The sequence below is a fragment of the Diadema antillarum genome, unplaced genomic scaffold (assembly GCF_040938485.1).
Source record: "Diadema antillarum isolate AM-2024a unplaced genomic scaffold, OU_Dant_1.0 scf00000076, whole genome shotgun sequence".
NCBI lineage: Eukaryota > Metazoa > Echinodermata > Echinoidea > Diadematoida > Diadematidae > Diadema > Diadema antillarum.
Genome location: NW_027270965.1, coordinates 491,528 through 508,149, shown reverse-complemented (window position 1 = coordinate 508,149; position 16,622 = coordinate 491,528). Strand labels below are relative to the sequence as shown.

The 16,622-nt window shown below is 40.5% G+C and overlaps 1 protein-coding gene across 1 annotated transcript; it reads left to right on the top strand.

The window, feature by feature from the left end:
- The first annotated feature begins 242 nt into the window (after positions 1–242).
- LOC139717508 (calcium-activated chloride channel regulator 1-like) lies at positions 243–9,435 on the top strand. Its single transcript, XM_071629014.1, has 6 exons — positions 243–284; positions 4,085–4,232; positions 4,760–4,891; positions 7,602–7,823; positions 8,924–9,199; positions 9,314–9,435. Exons 1-6 carry the CDS (start codon positions 243–245, stop codon positions 9,433–9,435), a joined length of 942 nt encoding a protein of 313 aa, XP_071485115.1.
- Positions 9,436–16,622: the final 7,187 nt, after the last annotated feature.

Sequence of the window (16,622 nt, the reverse complement as noted above, 5' to 3'; positions counted from 1 at the left end):
AGTCACTTAATACACGTAATAAATAAGAAATGGACAGTCGTCTAAAATGTAACTTCACCTAATAGATAATCGCATTCACTCCAGTAGGCAATGAAAAGAAAAATCAACAAATCATTAAAATCTATTTGTTTTCAAACTTGTGGAGGCTACGGATTTACCAGCTGTGGGCGGTTTCTTTGGAGCATCTGTTTCTTCAGTTGTTCAAAATCTTCACTGGATTGTTCCCTTTCGTTTCTAGATATATGACTGACTTGGGTACTGTGAATAAAGTGGCCGTGAACCAGGCCCGTAGCCAGGATTTTTCAAGGGGGGGGGGGGGGGGTGCGGTCACTAAAAAAACGGACCTTCGGTACCAATACCAATGATGACACACACACACACACACACACACACACACATTATAATATATATATATATATATTCTTTGGACGACCGAACTACAAAAGTTGTATAAGAATTTGCGCGCCAAGCGCGCCGCAAATTGTGAATTTGGACTGTTTTAATGACGTTTTAAAGTCTCGAGGAAATTTGTATTTTTGTCTGTTGCATGCAATCGCGTTACGGTATTTCATCTAGGAAATAGTAAAAACTCATTTTGCCAGGAAGTTGCAAAGTTTAATTGTGTTCGAGACTCTGCGCGCGTAGCGCGCCGCAAAATTGAGAATAGTGATTTTCCTGGTGTTGTTTTAACTTTTATTTTTTCTATTGTATACCCGCGTTAGCAGGCCTGAAGCCAGGATTTTTAAAGGAAGGGGGGATTGCGTTAATTAACAAAACGGTCCTTTGATACTGTCCCGGGAGGGGCAGCGACAATTAAAAGGTGGACACCATGCTCATACATGGACTTTCAAAATGGCCCCTAAACGAGTAATGATCATATGATTTTTTCGGGCCTTAAAAACAAGTATTCCTTAAATGTTTCCTGCACCCTAAAGAAGTACTTCATCATGATTGAACAATATACCATTTTCCCAAATTTCGGCCTTTTTGATACCCTTTGATTTTATACGCTCGTACATCACACTTTCCATCTAATCCGTGAGAAAAAACGACCCCTATTACGCGTTTTCTTTAGCGAGTATGGTCACGGTGTCCACCTTTCAGTTGGAGTTTTCCATCCCATTGGATGCTGTTTGGAAGATGAAACATTCACTTTACTATACAGTATATCAGCCGTTGGTATGCGAGTTTGTCAAAAACGAAAATAAATAAGAAAATTTTTAAAACAAAATGAATTGTAAATGTGAACCATTTATATTTTGCCTCCTTGTGGTAGGATATTTCCAGCATTTCCGAACTTTCAAATAATCATTTTAGATTTAATAATAATATTAAAGGTAGTAGATCCGATTCGCAAACACCTCCAATATCAGTCAAATGTCATATTAACCATCATCCTAAGAAGGTTTTCTTTGTGAAATTTGGAGGTCAGTGAAATTCAAAAATTAAACATCCGTTAGCCATTGGAAGAAGTTGAGTGCAAATTCAGACCTCAGGCTTAGTGCTCAGATGTTTTCCTATTTGATTTGATCTGTCTTACTGTGCACACTAAGATACATACTGGAATGGTTATTTCTTATTTATTAAATTATAGTAGCATATTTGGTTACTAGCTGTCTCTAGGCATTTTCGAATTTGGGCTGCAAAGAGATCCACTACCTTTAAGTTAGAAGAGAGATAAGTAAATAATGATAAAATAAACAAACAAAAAAGAATGAGTTTCTTTTGTAATACTATCTGACAAACTTTTTACTTTACCATTTTACTTCATAGCTCAGCACTTTCCATTCTCTCTCATACCCTCTTACCCATTACATTTAAATGAAATACAACTAAAATGAATTTGCGTGCCTGCATAATACTCTTTGGAAATTATAAGTGAAAATGTTCTTAGATTTTGGCTCACTTTAAAATGAGAACCAATAGAACTGTCACAACATGAGAAAATGTATAAGTAATAATCAACACTACATTTCCGAATTTGGCCTGCTACCTGTAAGTTAGAAAAGAGATTAGTAAATAATGATAAAATAAACAACAAAAAAGAATGAGTTTCTACCGCCGTATCCAGAACAGAGCCTGAAACGGTGCAGGCTCAAGAAATCGTTTGTACTATAATACGTCTTGAAGTACTGTGTGATACTGTTGACTCAGACTTCTACAAAGCTGTAAGTGAGAATTGTAATCCAATCCGACTCATTACCTGAGATATTTATGAAAATATATCAATAAAGAATGTAAATTAAATAACGATGCCTCACAGTGCAGTCTAACGCTCTCACAATGCTATCATACATAGGGTTTTTCACTGACTGTTTTTACTCCGGAGCTCTTGCAATATTCAGGCTTTTGTAGTACTATCTGACAAACTTTTTACTTTACCATTTTACTTCATAGCTCAGCACTTTCCATTCTCTCTCATACCCTCTTACCCATTACATTTAAATGAAATACAACTAAAATGAGTTTGCGTGCCTGCATAATACTCTTTGGAAATTATAAGTGAGAATGTTCTTAGGTTTTGGCTCACTTTAAAATGAGAACCAATAGAACAGACTAACCCCTGGGCCCATGGTGACCTTGAGTAAAAAGTGGTATAACTAACCCGCCCTTCCACTACACTCAACAGCATGCAACACCAGAAATCGCTCCCTTCGCGCACATGAAATGCGCCTTTGTTCATTTTCGCACAGGCGTGACGGTCGGGTGAATTCTTTTGTTGGAACCGTAAGCAAATGCCAGCTGAAGGCGAGTAGGCAAGTGTGTTTAAAAGCATTAGATTATGCACGGAGATCGTACAGTTACTTGATAGATGATCTTTTCTCGAATGTTGGTACTAGCAAAAGGGTTAGAAAAAGCAGCTATTATAATTCGTTAGGCATGCATAATGGCCCAATGAGTGTTACAAGAGAACTGGAGTAAGACAGGCCTTTCATTTTGTTTTGTCTCTCCTGATCGTTCGTAAGAAATGCTAATTCATGACCACCTTTTCACAATTTGATTGGAGCATGCATTCATAATGGAAAATAGTTGACATAATAATCTATCCCCAGGCATTATCATGCCAACATGTACTTATATATACATGTACTATATCTTTGTGAGACGTAGATATAAAATGTCTCAGGTTTTCGATTATAGTAATGTCGAGGAAATTTATTAATTTTTATCATATATGTAAACTTGAGGCTATTAGATTTTCATCCACTTACCTCTGTTCCTGTGAAAAAATGCAAGTGTCAACCTCAATGTCATCCACGAATCGCACGTACTCGGGCGGCCAGTGGACAAAAAAACACCGGTCACACGCGCCAAGGGCCATGGCATGCAGTGCCAATATAATAATAGCTCGCACAAATTGATACATAACATTTGTGTTTGTGTGCATGGGGACGATCCGATGGTTCATACAACAAAAGGGTTTCGTACAATTATTTTTAACATTGTTAAACGTACTCTTCCACATTTACGTAGCATATAATGTGTCTTTATATTTATTTGGATTGTTATCTTGAGAATTGCTAAAAACCGTTATCATGAAAAAGTGGACCTTTCAGAATTTTTTTTTTTTTTGGGGGGGGGGTGCGTACGCACCCGACGCACCCCCCCCCCCCCCCCCCTGGCTACGGGCCTGTGAACAAACTTATGTAAACAAAAGAGGAAAATAAAATCAAACAATTCCAACCAAAATTTAGTAGGACTATTGACACGTACCTTTATAGCTGCGTCTACACTTGTAATTCTTAGCGTACTAAAGTACAGAGTGCATCGCTGAGGTTTCTTGAGTACAATTGTACTATTTTACTTGAAATGTTCTATAAAGAACCATGGATGAGCTCTGGTTGGATAAACTAAATAATTATACTTGCATGCCAGTCTTGCTCAAAACGCTTTGTTCTAATGCCAGATACCTACGCTAGAGCTAATTTAACTAAACGCAATGCGTGTCATATCATCAAAGACTGTGTTAAGATTATACAGCATGGATAACGCACACTGCTGTCAAGTCCTTTGTCACAAAGTGTTGTTTGTTTTACTTTGTTTTTTATTTGTTTTCTGTTATCCTGTCTATTTCTTGCCATAGGCTGTCAATTTTTCTACTACGCCAGCGCTGGCAATCTATGCCCAGGTTCAGCAGGGTTACGAATCCGTTTGCGATGCTGACGTTGAAGCGATCATCACTGATGAGCAAGGAACGAAGACAACTATCTCATTGCTCGACAACGGTTCAGGTTTGATAGGAAGGCTCAATACTCATGATAATCTGTTCACATTGAGATGCCATATCTTTAGACGATTACTGATGTTATCTCAGAGAAAGAACAAAACAATCATCATCATAGATACGATGTGACAACAATAATATGCTGTGAGGTTACGAGTTGGTTTACACATTTATTCAAAGTTTTTATGTTGAATTACAAATGATACCCCTTTATTTTACAGTGGTATTTATACTGTAATAAAAAAGACACGTTCTACACTTCATTAATTTATTTAAAATATTCAGCATTCTTTACCCAGGGTTGCCCTATCAGTGGTTATTACACGTGAGTTTCAGGGTTTTCGCTTTATTTGATTTATGCAATCTTTGTTCTTTTTTATGCCCTGAGTTTTTTTTTTACAGAAACATCAACTTCTGCACAAGACGACTATGTCACCAATTATTGCTGATGACGTGCAAGATCTTAAAACTGAAGACAGTCCCTCTGTTAGCATTCCAGTTCATCCATTCGTTCTTTTGTGTTTTTGTTCATAGGATCGGATTTAATGAGGGCGGATGGAGTGTTCTCTGCGTACTTCCTACAGTTTACCTCCAACGGAAGATACAACGTGAAAGTCAATGTAGTCGGATACGAATTAACAGAAACTGGAAACACTATTGGGATAGGTTAGTCTACGTCACGTCGTATGGGTATAATTTTACAATTATCATTCATCATTATAGAATTCGCAGTGTTAGAGATCACCGTAGCATTATAATGCCCGTACGCCGTATGTGACCACATTGTTATGCTGCTTCTGATTTGCTTGTGGAAAAAAGAAAAAGAAAAGCCAGTACCAGAATTGTTATTGTGAAGCAGTGTAACTGATTCATTTTACGGCGGACATCAAATAAACTGAACAAATAAGATGATATCCCCTTCATTGTATGTCTCCCTTTCGGTCGTGATTCTGCTCTTCCTTCTCCTATTATCTTACATTTCGTGCTCAATTTTCGTCCTTATACGGTCCCTCACTTACATGAATATATTAGTTTAAAAATACCAAAAACAACAACAAAGCAAAACAAAAACAAAAAGAGCGCCACTCACGCGTCAGACCTCATAAATTAATCTTGTCTCAAACTGTCATATACCAGTGGATGTTGTTCTTGTTGTGTTATGACGGTATGGCGGTAATATGACTCAGTCGATAGCGAGTCAGCCTCGCAATCCAAATGGCTAATAGGGTTCGAATCTAATTGAGTCTACTATCTCAGCAATGTCGTATGTGGTCATGCCGTCGGCCTGTGTACCCCGCACCACTTCGTAACTCCGTAATCTAGTACGAGAATTTCATGATGAAGGATATAAATCAAATATGCCATGCACTCTTTTCGAGATACCAGCTGAAATGATGGATTCTTCGGTGACTGGCATTGCACTTATTTTCTCTCGGGAGCTGCACCCCTCAGAAAATAGTACAATCCCAGTCACCTCAGAATCCATAGTTTCAACTGGAACCTCTCAGTTCATGACATATTTGATTCATGCACTTGACGTATCGACCCGTGTTACGGCACATTTTGGTAAATTACCAAAATGTGCAAGTTACCAAAATGTGCCGATAGTGCACCTATACCTGACGGGATCAACTGTTACCAAAATATGCAGTTAAAAGTGGATTTGCCTGCACATTTTGGACAATCTGCACATTTTGGTGACTGAACTAAGAACCCATGGGTGGGCTTGAGATTAATACGGTCAAGGAGTTAAGGTGATATGGTCCTGTTGCAGCAGTAAAGACAGGCAAGACACTTATTTAGCTCACCCGAGCTGAAGGCTCGAGTAAGCGATTGCGATTACTTTTCGTGAGGGTATGTTGTGTGATCTCTGTGCCAGGTGCGTGGGGCTGACAAGTCAATGAAGGAATTCCTCTGAAGGAATGGCAGAAGTACCACAGAATGTCATTAACTTGGCCGCATACGGGGACTGCGAAATACATGCGTGGAAGTTGCCTGCGAGGTGCTGCCGCTAAGGGCCTCCTACTGGCGTTCTGCGTGTACCTCTGCGGGCAATTCCCATGACTCACCCGGAAAAAGTTTTGGTCATGCTGTAAACTTAGCTGCGGGTAAATCGGACTTGCGTGCGCACCTCCGGGCAAATACAGGCGAGATACGCGCTAGGTACTGTCAGGTGCAGACCAACTGCGGAGAGCTCCGGGTAGCAAATTTGCTTCCCCGCACTGAAGTCAAACTTCCCCAGATACGGTATGACAAGGCCTTGAGCATGTTCAAAATATGTTCCGAGTGAGTTGCGGGGGTACACGCAGAGCACCAGCAGGAAACCCTTACCGGCAGCACCTTGCAGACAACTCCAACGCAGGTACTTCGCATTACCCGTAAGTCGCTCGTAACAAAAAAAAAAAAAAACCGGATCGGTTTCAAAGTTCTCGCGCAGGCCAAACGGAATACACGCAAGTTGAAGGTATGTAGCACGAGTCTAGCAAATAAGACACAAGTGCGAAACTCGTAAACATTCTTGTCCGCCCGCAGAAAATTTTCCTGCGTGCCCGGAAAGGTGTGAGACGGCCTTACAGGCTGTGTCACATCTTTCCGGGCAAGCCTTGCGTGCGACTTGCGAAGAACAATTTTTACTACCCAAAGGTCCCCGCAGATGACCTGCACGTAACAGTACCTAGCACGTATCTCACCCGTAGTCGCCCGGAGGTGCGCACGCAAATCCTTTTTACCCGTAACCATGTTAAGGCCGTGTCACACCTTTCCGGGCAAGCTACGCGGGCTTGTTGCGTGTGAGGACTTTCCAGTATACCGGACAATTTCTGAGGGCGGACAAGGATTTGCGCGAGTTGTGCATATGTGTCTTAATTACTGAATGCGTGCTACTTGTGTTCTTCTTGCGGGTATTCTGTGTGACCTGCGTGCCAGGCGCGTGGGGGCTGACAACTCAGGAATTTATCTGAAGGAGTGGCAGAAGTCCAACAGAAATGACAGAATGTCATTATCTTGGCCGCGCTGACCGCATACGAGGACTGCGAAGTACCTGCGTGGGAGTTGCCTGCGTGCGCAGCTCCGGGCAACTACGGGCGAGATAATTTTCCTGCGTGCTGGGAAAACCTTGCTCGCTACCAGCCTGCGTAGCTTGCCCGGAAAGGTGTGACACGGCCTTTAGGCTGTCGAACTCATTCGGGGGGACAAAAACCAACTGCACTTACAACTTGTTTTTGTGATGATTGTGGAGGAGCAGAAAGTTACCAAAATGTGCCGTCAATGTCCTGCACATTTTGGTTACTGCACATTTTGGTAATTTACCAAAATGTGCAATTTACCAAAATGTGCCGTAACTATTAACCCGTTTTCCCCTCCTTGTACTTCCCAGCAAAACGAAATGTCACATTGGAAGAAGAAGAAGCCGTGCCGTCCTTTATGCGCACTGCATCTGGCGGCATGTTCGAAGTGGCGAACTATCAGCCCAACGCCCCTGACAGTATAGCGCCGTCTAGAATCCATGATCTTACCTACACGTGTTTCTCCTATCACGCCAACAGCACCATTTCTTTAACTTGGACCGCTGTAGGGGACGACCTCGATCAAGGGACAGGTAAAAGGAGATTCACCATCTTCAGTATGTCAAATTGTCTTAAATTTCCCAAGTAGCCTTTTCAGCGGTGTTAGCGCTGCTCTTCAAGAGGATCATGGGGGGGGGGGGGCAGTATGATAAGTGGTTTAAAGGGATGGTATAGTATTGGTGGAGGTGAGGACTGGGCTTTAACTTTTTGCGAGATACCAAGAAGCCACTAATGAAATTGTACAGAGCATGCCGTTTTAAGAGGAATTCAAAGTTTATTTGATCAAAATCGGTTTTGGAATGGCTGAGACATCCGAAAACAAAGTAAAACAAAGGGATCCTAATAAAAGGTGGGATTGCTCTGTTTTGGATGTCTCGGCCATTTCAAAACCAATTTTCATCATATAAACATTGAATTCTTCGTGGAATTACTGCTCTTTCACATTTCATAAGCGGTTTCTCATTATCTCAACAAAAATGTCTCAACCAGAACTATACTATCCCTTTCAGATTTTGGACACATGTCTTGATCAAAAGCGGGGGCGCTGTGGCATAGGATACGATTCCCGACTCCCAGTCGGAGGACCCTAGTTCGATTCCCGCCCAATGCTTACGTCCTTTGACAAGATGGTTTACCCACAATGTCCCTCTTGACCCAGGTGTATAAATGGGTACCTGGCAACAATAGGGTAATGATAATAGCAGGGCCATCTGTTAGAGCAGTGGCAACACTGAAGAGGTTACCCTGGATAAATAAGACCTTATTATTATTATTATCAGGACATTCTGAGATCGAGACGCTGCCGGTTGAATAGGTGCCTACATCCTTAAACAGGACGTTTCATCCAATGTGCCCCTCTCGACCCCGATGTATCAATCAATACATTACAATGCATGTCAAATAACGTTGACTTGGACTAATGGGAGAGGCTACATTGAGACCAAAAAATCAGGTGTGGCAGTCATGGCAGTGTCAGTATTTTATTTCAGTTTGCTAGGTCATACTGTAGTTTGACTCAGTACAAAGTGTAGTACCTTTTTGAATTAGCATTGAAGATTCTTCAGAACAATGCATGCATATAGGGTTTTATATTATAGATCACACAACTCGCCTTTTTTTCCCCATATTCCAGCAAGCAGGTATGAACTCCGCTACACAACCACCTTCTCCGTGATCCAATACAATTTCACCACGGCTCAAATCGTCTCCGAGAACCAAACCGTAATTGGTAATCTGTCGTCGATTGCCACCGCCGGAAGTACGGAGTCGATCACGATCAAGCTTCCGGCTCGTAGGATGGACATCGTCTACTACTTCGCTATCAGAGCGTGGGACGAGGCGGATAACGTTGGAGATAAATCCAACATCGCATCCGTCTCCATCCGGTACATTCCAGACACCACTCCACAACAACCCACCCATCAAACTGGAAATCCCACTCCACAACAACCTACACAAACTGAACCATGGAACATCGAAACGACTTCCGAAGGAGAGACCCAGACTACAGAGCTTCCTCCGACGTCGGAGCCTACAAATATCGCTCTCATCGTCGGTTGTTCCTGTGCCCTCGGTGTGGTTCTCATGGCCGCTGTGGTGGCTGTGGCATGGTGGCGCAACGCAAAGTCGTCCAATGAGCCCTAGATGGAGAAAGAAGGGACACAATACGATAATAATGCTTATTCCATTGAATAAGTGTCTTGAAGATATATCAATCAAGGAGACTTCTGGATAATTTTTAGGACTTTGACATTTGAACAACTGTATGAATCAATTACACTCAATACATAGTTTCAGAATTTATGGTGATTGGGACGAGGAATAAGAATGTTTTCACAATTTATAATAAATTGCAGTGAACAAGGATGATGACAAAGCCGATTAACCATAAGAATGCATGAGTTAGGGCTCAAGGAGCAGAACAAAAGAAGGCACGCATAGATTCTACACAGGTGAACTTGTTAAGCAAGTGGTATTGTAATGGAATTACACTGCTACATTTCTGAAATATTGAGCTTCGCGCCCATGTCTGTTCTTCTGCTATCAGTACACCTTAAATGTACTCTTCTGCTATGTGTACACATTAGATATAGTGATTTTCTACTATTATTAAACCTTAAATAGCATGTGCTCTTCTGCTTATTTTACACAGCAATGTACTCTTTTGCTATCATCATCCGTTAAAAAGCATCCGCTCTTCTGCTATTATATACACGAATTACATCTTTGATTGATATGTGCTCTTCTGCTGTTATTACACCCTGAAAATCATGTGCTCTTCTGCTATTGTACATCTTAAATAACATGAGCTCTTCTGCTAGTATTACAACATTTAATATCATGTAGGGCCTACTCTTCAACTATTAACTTAAATGACATTAGCTCGTCTGCAAGTATTACACCTTATATAACATTTACTCTTCTATTATCATCACATCTTAATAACATGTATTCTTCTGCTATTATCACATCTTATTAACATGTAGGCCTACAGTACTCTTCTGCTATCATTTCAGCCTTTCAGTGGAATCTGATCAATAGTTGAAGTCACCCGAGGGGGCGGTATGGCAATCAATATGGATCCGTTCGGGGTGACAAGTAAACCATACGCAAAGCTGAAGGGAGTGCCATTTTTATGTTGTTTGGAACTAATGCGCAGAAACGCATTCGAATATAATAATGGTGACACAACAATATTCCTCCTCCGACAGTTGCTCTGGTCTTATTTTCTCCCAGGACTTAGGGTTAGGGTTAGGGTTTATAGGTTTAGTATAAGATGAGGATTACGATTAGGGTTAGGGTTATGTTTGGGGGTAGAATTTTTGTGTATTGTTTACATCCAAGATAAATTTCTGATTATCCCACCTTCTACTTCATGTATTTATGCCAAACTGTTACGCCATTATCTATATCTTCACACCAACTTGAATCTTTACAATCTGAGACTTTGTTCTCCCGATGTCCTTACTTGTAGTAGGTTATAATATTGTTGCAACATGTGGTCTTTCTGTATTTTATTTAGTAACACTTATTTCATCGGATTTTTTGTTTGTTTTAATGGCTTTCCCCGGTTAAATGGTCTAAAAAATATCTGTATTTCACAGTTCCCCTAATCTGATTTATCACGGGACCTGCTGCTGTATAAGCTTGCTTTTACGCAGGCCCCATCTATTTTTTTTTTCTCATTATGACCAAAGTTCAACTCGTATGTATACAGACCTTGTGTTTATACCAAGGCAAACTTTTGTACATTCCCGTGAAGTCTCATCTCAACGGCGTAGCCAGGATTTCATCTTAGGGGGGGGGGCAGTTAGTCTGCGAGGGAGCGAAGCGACCGAGCCCGAGCGAGCGGAGCGAGCGAGGGGGGGGGGGGGGAGGGTGTGGGAGGGGGGTGTCCCCCCTCCCACGGTAAGAACTTTTTGCATTTGGATGTTGTAAATGGTGCAATTTGATGCATGTTTTTGTGCGTTTTATCGACGTGAAACAGTCCCACTTGTTTATGGTAGCAGTTTATTTTGATGTAGGTTATTATTGAACAATTTGCCTATAAAGTGGTATAATTTAGATTCACTTCTTGTATCAATTCTTTTCACTGAATATCATAAACGCGACTGAACCCGAGCGAGCGGAGAGAGCGAGGGGGTAGGAGAGGGTGTGGGAGGGGGGTGTCCCCCTCCCACAGTAAGAACTTTTTGCATTTTGATGTTGCAAATGGTGCAATTTGATGCATGTCTTTGCGCGTTTTATCGACGTGAAACAGTCCCACTTGTTTATGGTAGCAGTTTATTTTGATGTAGATTATTATTGAACAATTTTCCTATAAAATGGTATAATTTAGATACACTTCTTGTATTAATTCTTTTCACTGAATATTATGAACGCGACTGAACCCGAGCGAGCGGAGCGAGCGAGGGGGTAGGAGAGGGTGTGGGAGGGGGTGTCCCCCCTCCCACAGTAAGAACTTTTTTGCATTTGGATGTTGCAAATGGTGCAATTTGATGCATGTTTTTGCGCGTTTTATCGACGTGAAACAGTCCCACTTGTTTATGGTAGCAGTTTATTTTGATGTAGATTATTATTGAACAATTGCCTATAAAATGGTATAATTTAGATACACTTCTTGTATTAATTCTTTTCATTGAATATTATGAACGCGACTGAACCCGAGCGAGCGGAGCGAGCGAGGGAGTAGGGGAGGGTGTGTCCCCCCTCCCACAGTAAGAACTTTTTGCATTTTGATGTTGCAAATAATGCAATTTGATGCATGTTTTTGCGCATTTTATCGACGTGAAACAGTCCCACTTGTTTAAGGTAGCAGTATATTTTAGTGTAGATTATTATTGAACAATTTGCCTATAAAATGGTATAATCTAAATACACTTCTTGTATTAATTCTGTTCACTGAATATCATGAACGCGACTGAACTCGAGCGAGCAGAGCGAGCGAGGGGGGAGGGGAGGGTGTGGGATCCCACGGTAAGAACTTTTTGCATTTTCATTTTGCAAATGGTGCATTTTGATGCATGTTTTATCGACGTGAAACATTCCCACTTGTTTAAGGTAGCAGTATATTTTAGTATAGATTATTATTGAACAATTTGCCTATAAAATGGTATAATTTAGATTCACTTCTTGTATCAATTCTTTTCACTGAATATCATGAACGCGACTGAACCCGAGCGAGCGGAGCGAGCGAGGGGGGAGGGGAGGGTGTGGGAGGGGGGTGTCCCCCTCCCACGGTAAGAACTTTTTGCATTTGGATGTTGCAAATGGTGCAATTTGATGCATGTTTTTGCGCGTTTTATCGACGTGAAACAGTCCCACTTGTTTAAGGTAGCAGTATATTTTAGTGTAGATTATTATTGAACAATTTTCCTATAAAATGGTATAATTCAAATACACTTCTTGTATCAATTCTTTTCACTGAATATCATAAACGCGACTGAACCCGAGCGAGCGGAGAGAGCGAGGGGGGAGGGGAGGGTGTGGGAGGGGGGTGTCCCCCCTCCCACGGTAAGAACTTTTTGCATTTTGATTTTGCAAATGGTGCAATTTGATGCATGTTTTTGCGCGTTTTATCGACGTGAAAGAGAGATTTTGCATATTTTGAATTGAAATTCAACGATCTGGTGCACACTTTGAGTGAAATATTCAAAAAAAAATATCTTATTTGATTAAATTGTTGCAAAGGAGACCCGCTTCATGTACATGCATACAGTATACACGCATTTTTTTTTCCGCCTCCCAAATCCCCGGTCCAAATCTTAGGGGGGGGGGGGGGGGGGGGGGCGACCGCCCCCATCGCCCCCCCCCCCCCCCTCTCTGGCTACGCCAGTGTCTCATCTAAGATATGTTTTTGTAATTTTCGTATTTATATATTGCGATCTATGTGAGAAATATGAAAATAAATTGAAATGAATTAAAATGAAATTTATGTTTGGCCTAGCGTGCAGTATTTTCATGGGAGCAAGTGTCGCCGTCGCAAATGTCTAATAATAGGCCTACTGTAAAGTATGGTTGTGTAATATGTGTTGATATGATAGAATAGAATCTTCGATGTAGGTGAGAAGGTCAAACGAAGTACAGTGTATGTGAGAATTAGGTAGAAATGTCATAATATCGTACATCCTGTATTATTTGTCGTGCCACATCGCGGGGTCGGTGAGATGCAACTTAAAATTGAAGTCATTCGAGGGGGCATGACAATCGTAACGTGTTTTGCTTTTTGTTTTGTTTTTTTTTTTCTCTTAGAGTGATCAGTAGCTATAGGGCTCTACGCATACGAATGCCTGAAGAGCGTTACAACCATTATAATATATATATAACCATTATAATATATATATAACCATTATAATATATATATAATATATATATATATATGTATATGTATATTATATATATATATATATATATATATATATATATACAAGCGTAACTGCGTATCTGTGAGCTATGAATTCTTATTTTAAACCTTTGATTCAATGTCATGTACTTTTTTTGGAGTTATATTCCTTCGGTTTTATTGGCTCTTCATTTTGTAAATAAGTTAGGACTATACAGTTTTATTATGCAAGGAGCGACGAGGCAGAAATTATGGAAGTCCTGAAGGGACATCGCAAAACACTTTAGTCCATAAGGTTCATAGATATTTCACAATAAAGAATTCACACAAATGGAGGGTTCACAAAATGTTCACAATTTCACAAAGAATTCTCAATATATTCACAATTTTTCACAAATATATTTCAATCAATTCATGATTTTTCACAATTTATCTGCAAATTCATGCATCGTCATCGCAATTTTTTTCTAGTGTCCCAAGGGGTACAAAACGTATGTCTATATTGCGTGCATTGAACGTGAGTTGTTCGTAACGCGCCGCAAAAACTTTTTACCCTAGTTTAGCAACACATCCATGGAAAGGTTTTCATCTGTGTCTGAATTTGACATGAACCGAAAAAAAAAACACTTGTAAATAGCATTCTCAAATTGCAATCAACTGCACGAGTCATAATGTTGGTGAAAACCGTGTCGAAGAAATTGTATTTCACATCAGATATGAATTCCCTTTCACTACGCACCGACAACTAGAATTATATAGTACTAATCATGGCTTTTGTGTCAGTTACATCTCCTCAAAGAACACGGAATTGAAGCCCCATAATGATTCAAGTACTCGATCAAAAACTGTTCAAGTAATAGTGTACGTTGTTGTAGATAAAGCTTACAAACTCGTATACAATAAAACCAGATCGTCTCAGTTTGCGGACTCTCATTTTCTGTAAGGGATAGTTGAATCGTGTAGGTCCCTATCTGCTGGCGTATGAACTCAAGCAGCACTATAATGACAATGTACCAAAAAGTATTGCGTACGTAGACTGATCCGACGAGCTGTTATAGCACGTAATATATCAGATAATATCTTTCTTGATCAAATTATTTGGAGCACCATCAACCAATGTGTCCATTATGATTGTGAAATTTGTAAATCAAATTTGATAATGCAGACGGAGTAATAGTCTTACGTAATATGAAATACAAGAAGCACCACCCAGACGCATTTAACATTGCATACACCATAATAGGTAGCTTTAGATTTTCGCGACGGGGACATTCAGAGAGAGAGAGAGAGAGAAACATGTTCTGCGCCTGCACAGAAGCGTGCATCAAATCGATCTATTAGTTTATCACTACGCGTTCTGGGTTATTTTTACGTCCGCTCAATTCACGAATTCAGCACGACGCAAGAGGAGAGGAGAACGTCCAATGCACTCGTCGTCTCAAACGTCCGCGCCGCAAATCTAAAGCTCCCTAGGCCCCAGTCACATAATGCTCTGCGTCCGGCGTTACGTCCAAAAAAGTAAAATTTTCTGCGGACTCGCGCGGATCCCTCGCCGTCACCATATTTTTTTTTTTTTAAACATACGGGAACAAATGCGGGCGATACGGACAGATACGATCAGATGCGAATATTTGCGTCCACTTGCGGATATTCTTACGAATTGGCACGTAATTTGTTCTTTCAACTTGCGTAAGCTTCCGAATAGTTCGGAACACTTGAGGAGAGTTGCGACTATTTACGGAGAGTTTCGGATATTTTCGGATAGTTACATATTGTTATGAATAATTATGTACAATATGACGATCCCTTCCAAGTCGGTGTATTATGACAGCAAGTTTATCACATATTGGACTGTCTTACATTGTACACTGGGGAAAACTGAAATTGAATTACGTACAAGTTGTGAAAGGTTTTCGTATTCCTTACTTTAATTTGCTTTACAGTAATAAAAGATAAATTAAATTTTGAACTTGACGTTTGGATTTTATTTGTGCAACTTAAATATGAATAAACATTATAAATGTAAAAAATACGTAACATAATCATACCACAAATAGAATACAATATAGATCGATAAGTTAAACATTAGAGTAAGAATATATTACTTACAGTCATGGAATAGACAAACTGTGGTTACGCTGTCATTGTGCAGTGATATTTATGACTTTCTGGGTTATGTTAAGGAGATTGTTATGATAAAGTAATGCTTATCAAATTTCCAGAAAAAAAAAGACATTAGGACTTTCGAACACCCCTCCCACACCCAAGTAAAATGTAATATACATTCCGTGGAGCATAAAGTGGGTAAGACTATAAAGAAATACTGAATTTGTTCTCATTTTATATAGTTTATCGCTGTCCCCACCTTCCCCGGCCAGAAAAGTGAATAAAATGGTGTCACCTTATCCCCTGCCCAAAAATTGCCCTTTTCGAAAAATAAACATTCAAAGAGTGCAAGAAAAAAAGTTCAGCACCAATGGTCAACCGATGTCATGCGTATATGGGTGCCACCTAAAATGACGAATTGTGGGAGAAATTTCATAACTTGACCATGCGGTTCTGCCTCTCCACCGCTCACAGTGTGTTGTAGCATTTCTTCAGGTAAATGCGCTGCAGCTTGGCAATACGAGTTGTGTGGCTTCCCACGAGTCTCTATGTTCCCATGCGAGTGGAAAACGGAAAACGTCGAAGGACGTAATCGTCCGCAGCATCCGTAACTGTCCGTAACTGTCCGCAAATATCCGTAAGCGGACGAAAGTGTTGTGATACGTTAACTTGCGGTTAATTTCGGATACTTACGGTGGACGTAAACGAACGCATCCGGACGGGACGTTTTGTTTGTTTGTTTTTTTTTGCGGATGGTTTACGTCCAAGCTACGGATAATTACGTTCAGTTACGGGTAGTTACGTTTGGTTACGGTAACTTGCGTAAGTCTGCATCCGTGGAGTCCCTCTGCGAAATTTTGAACATTTCAAAATTTCGCAGGCT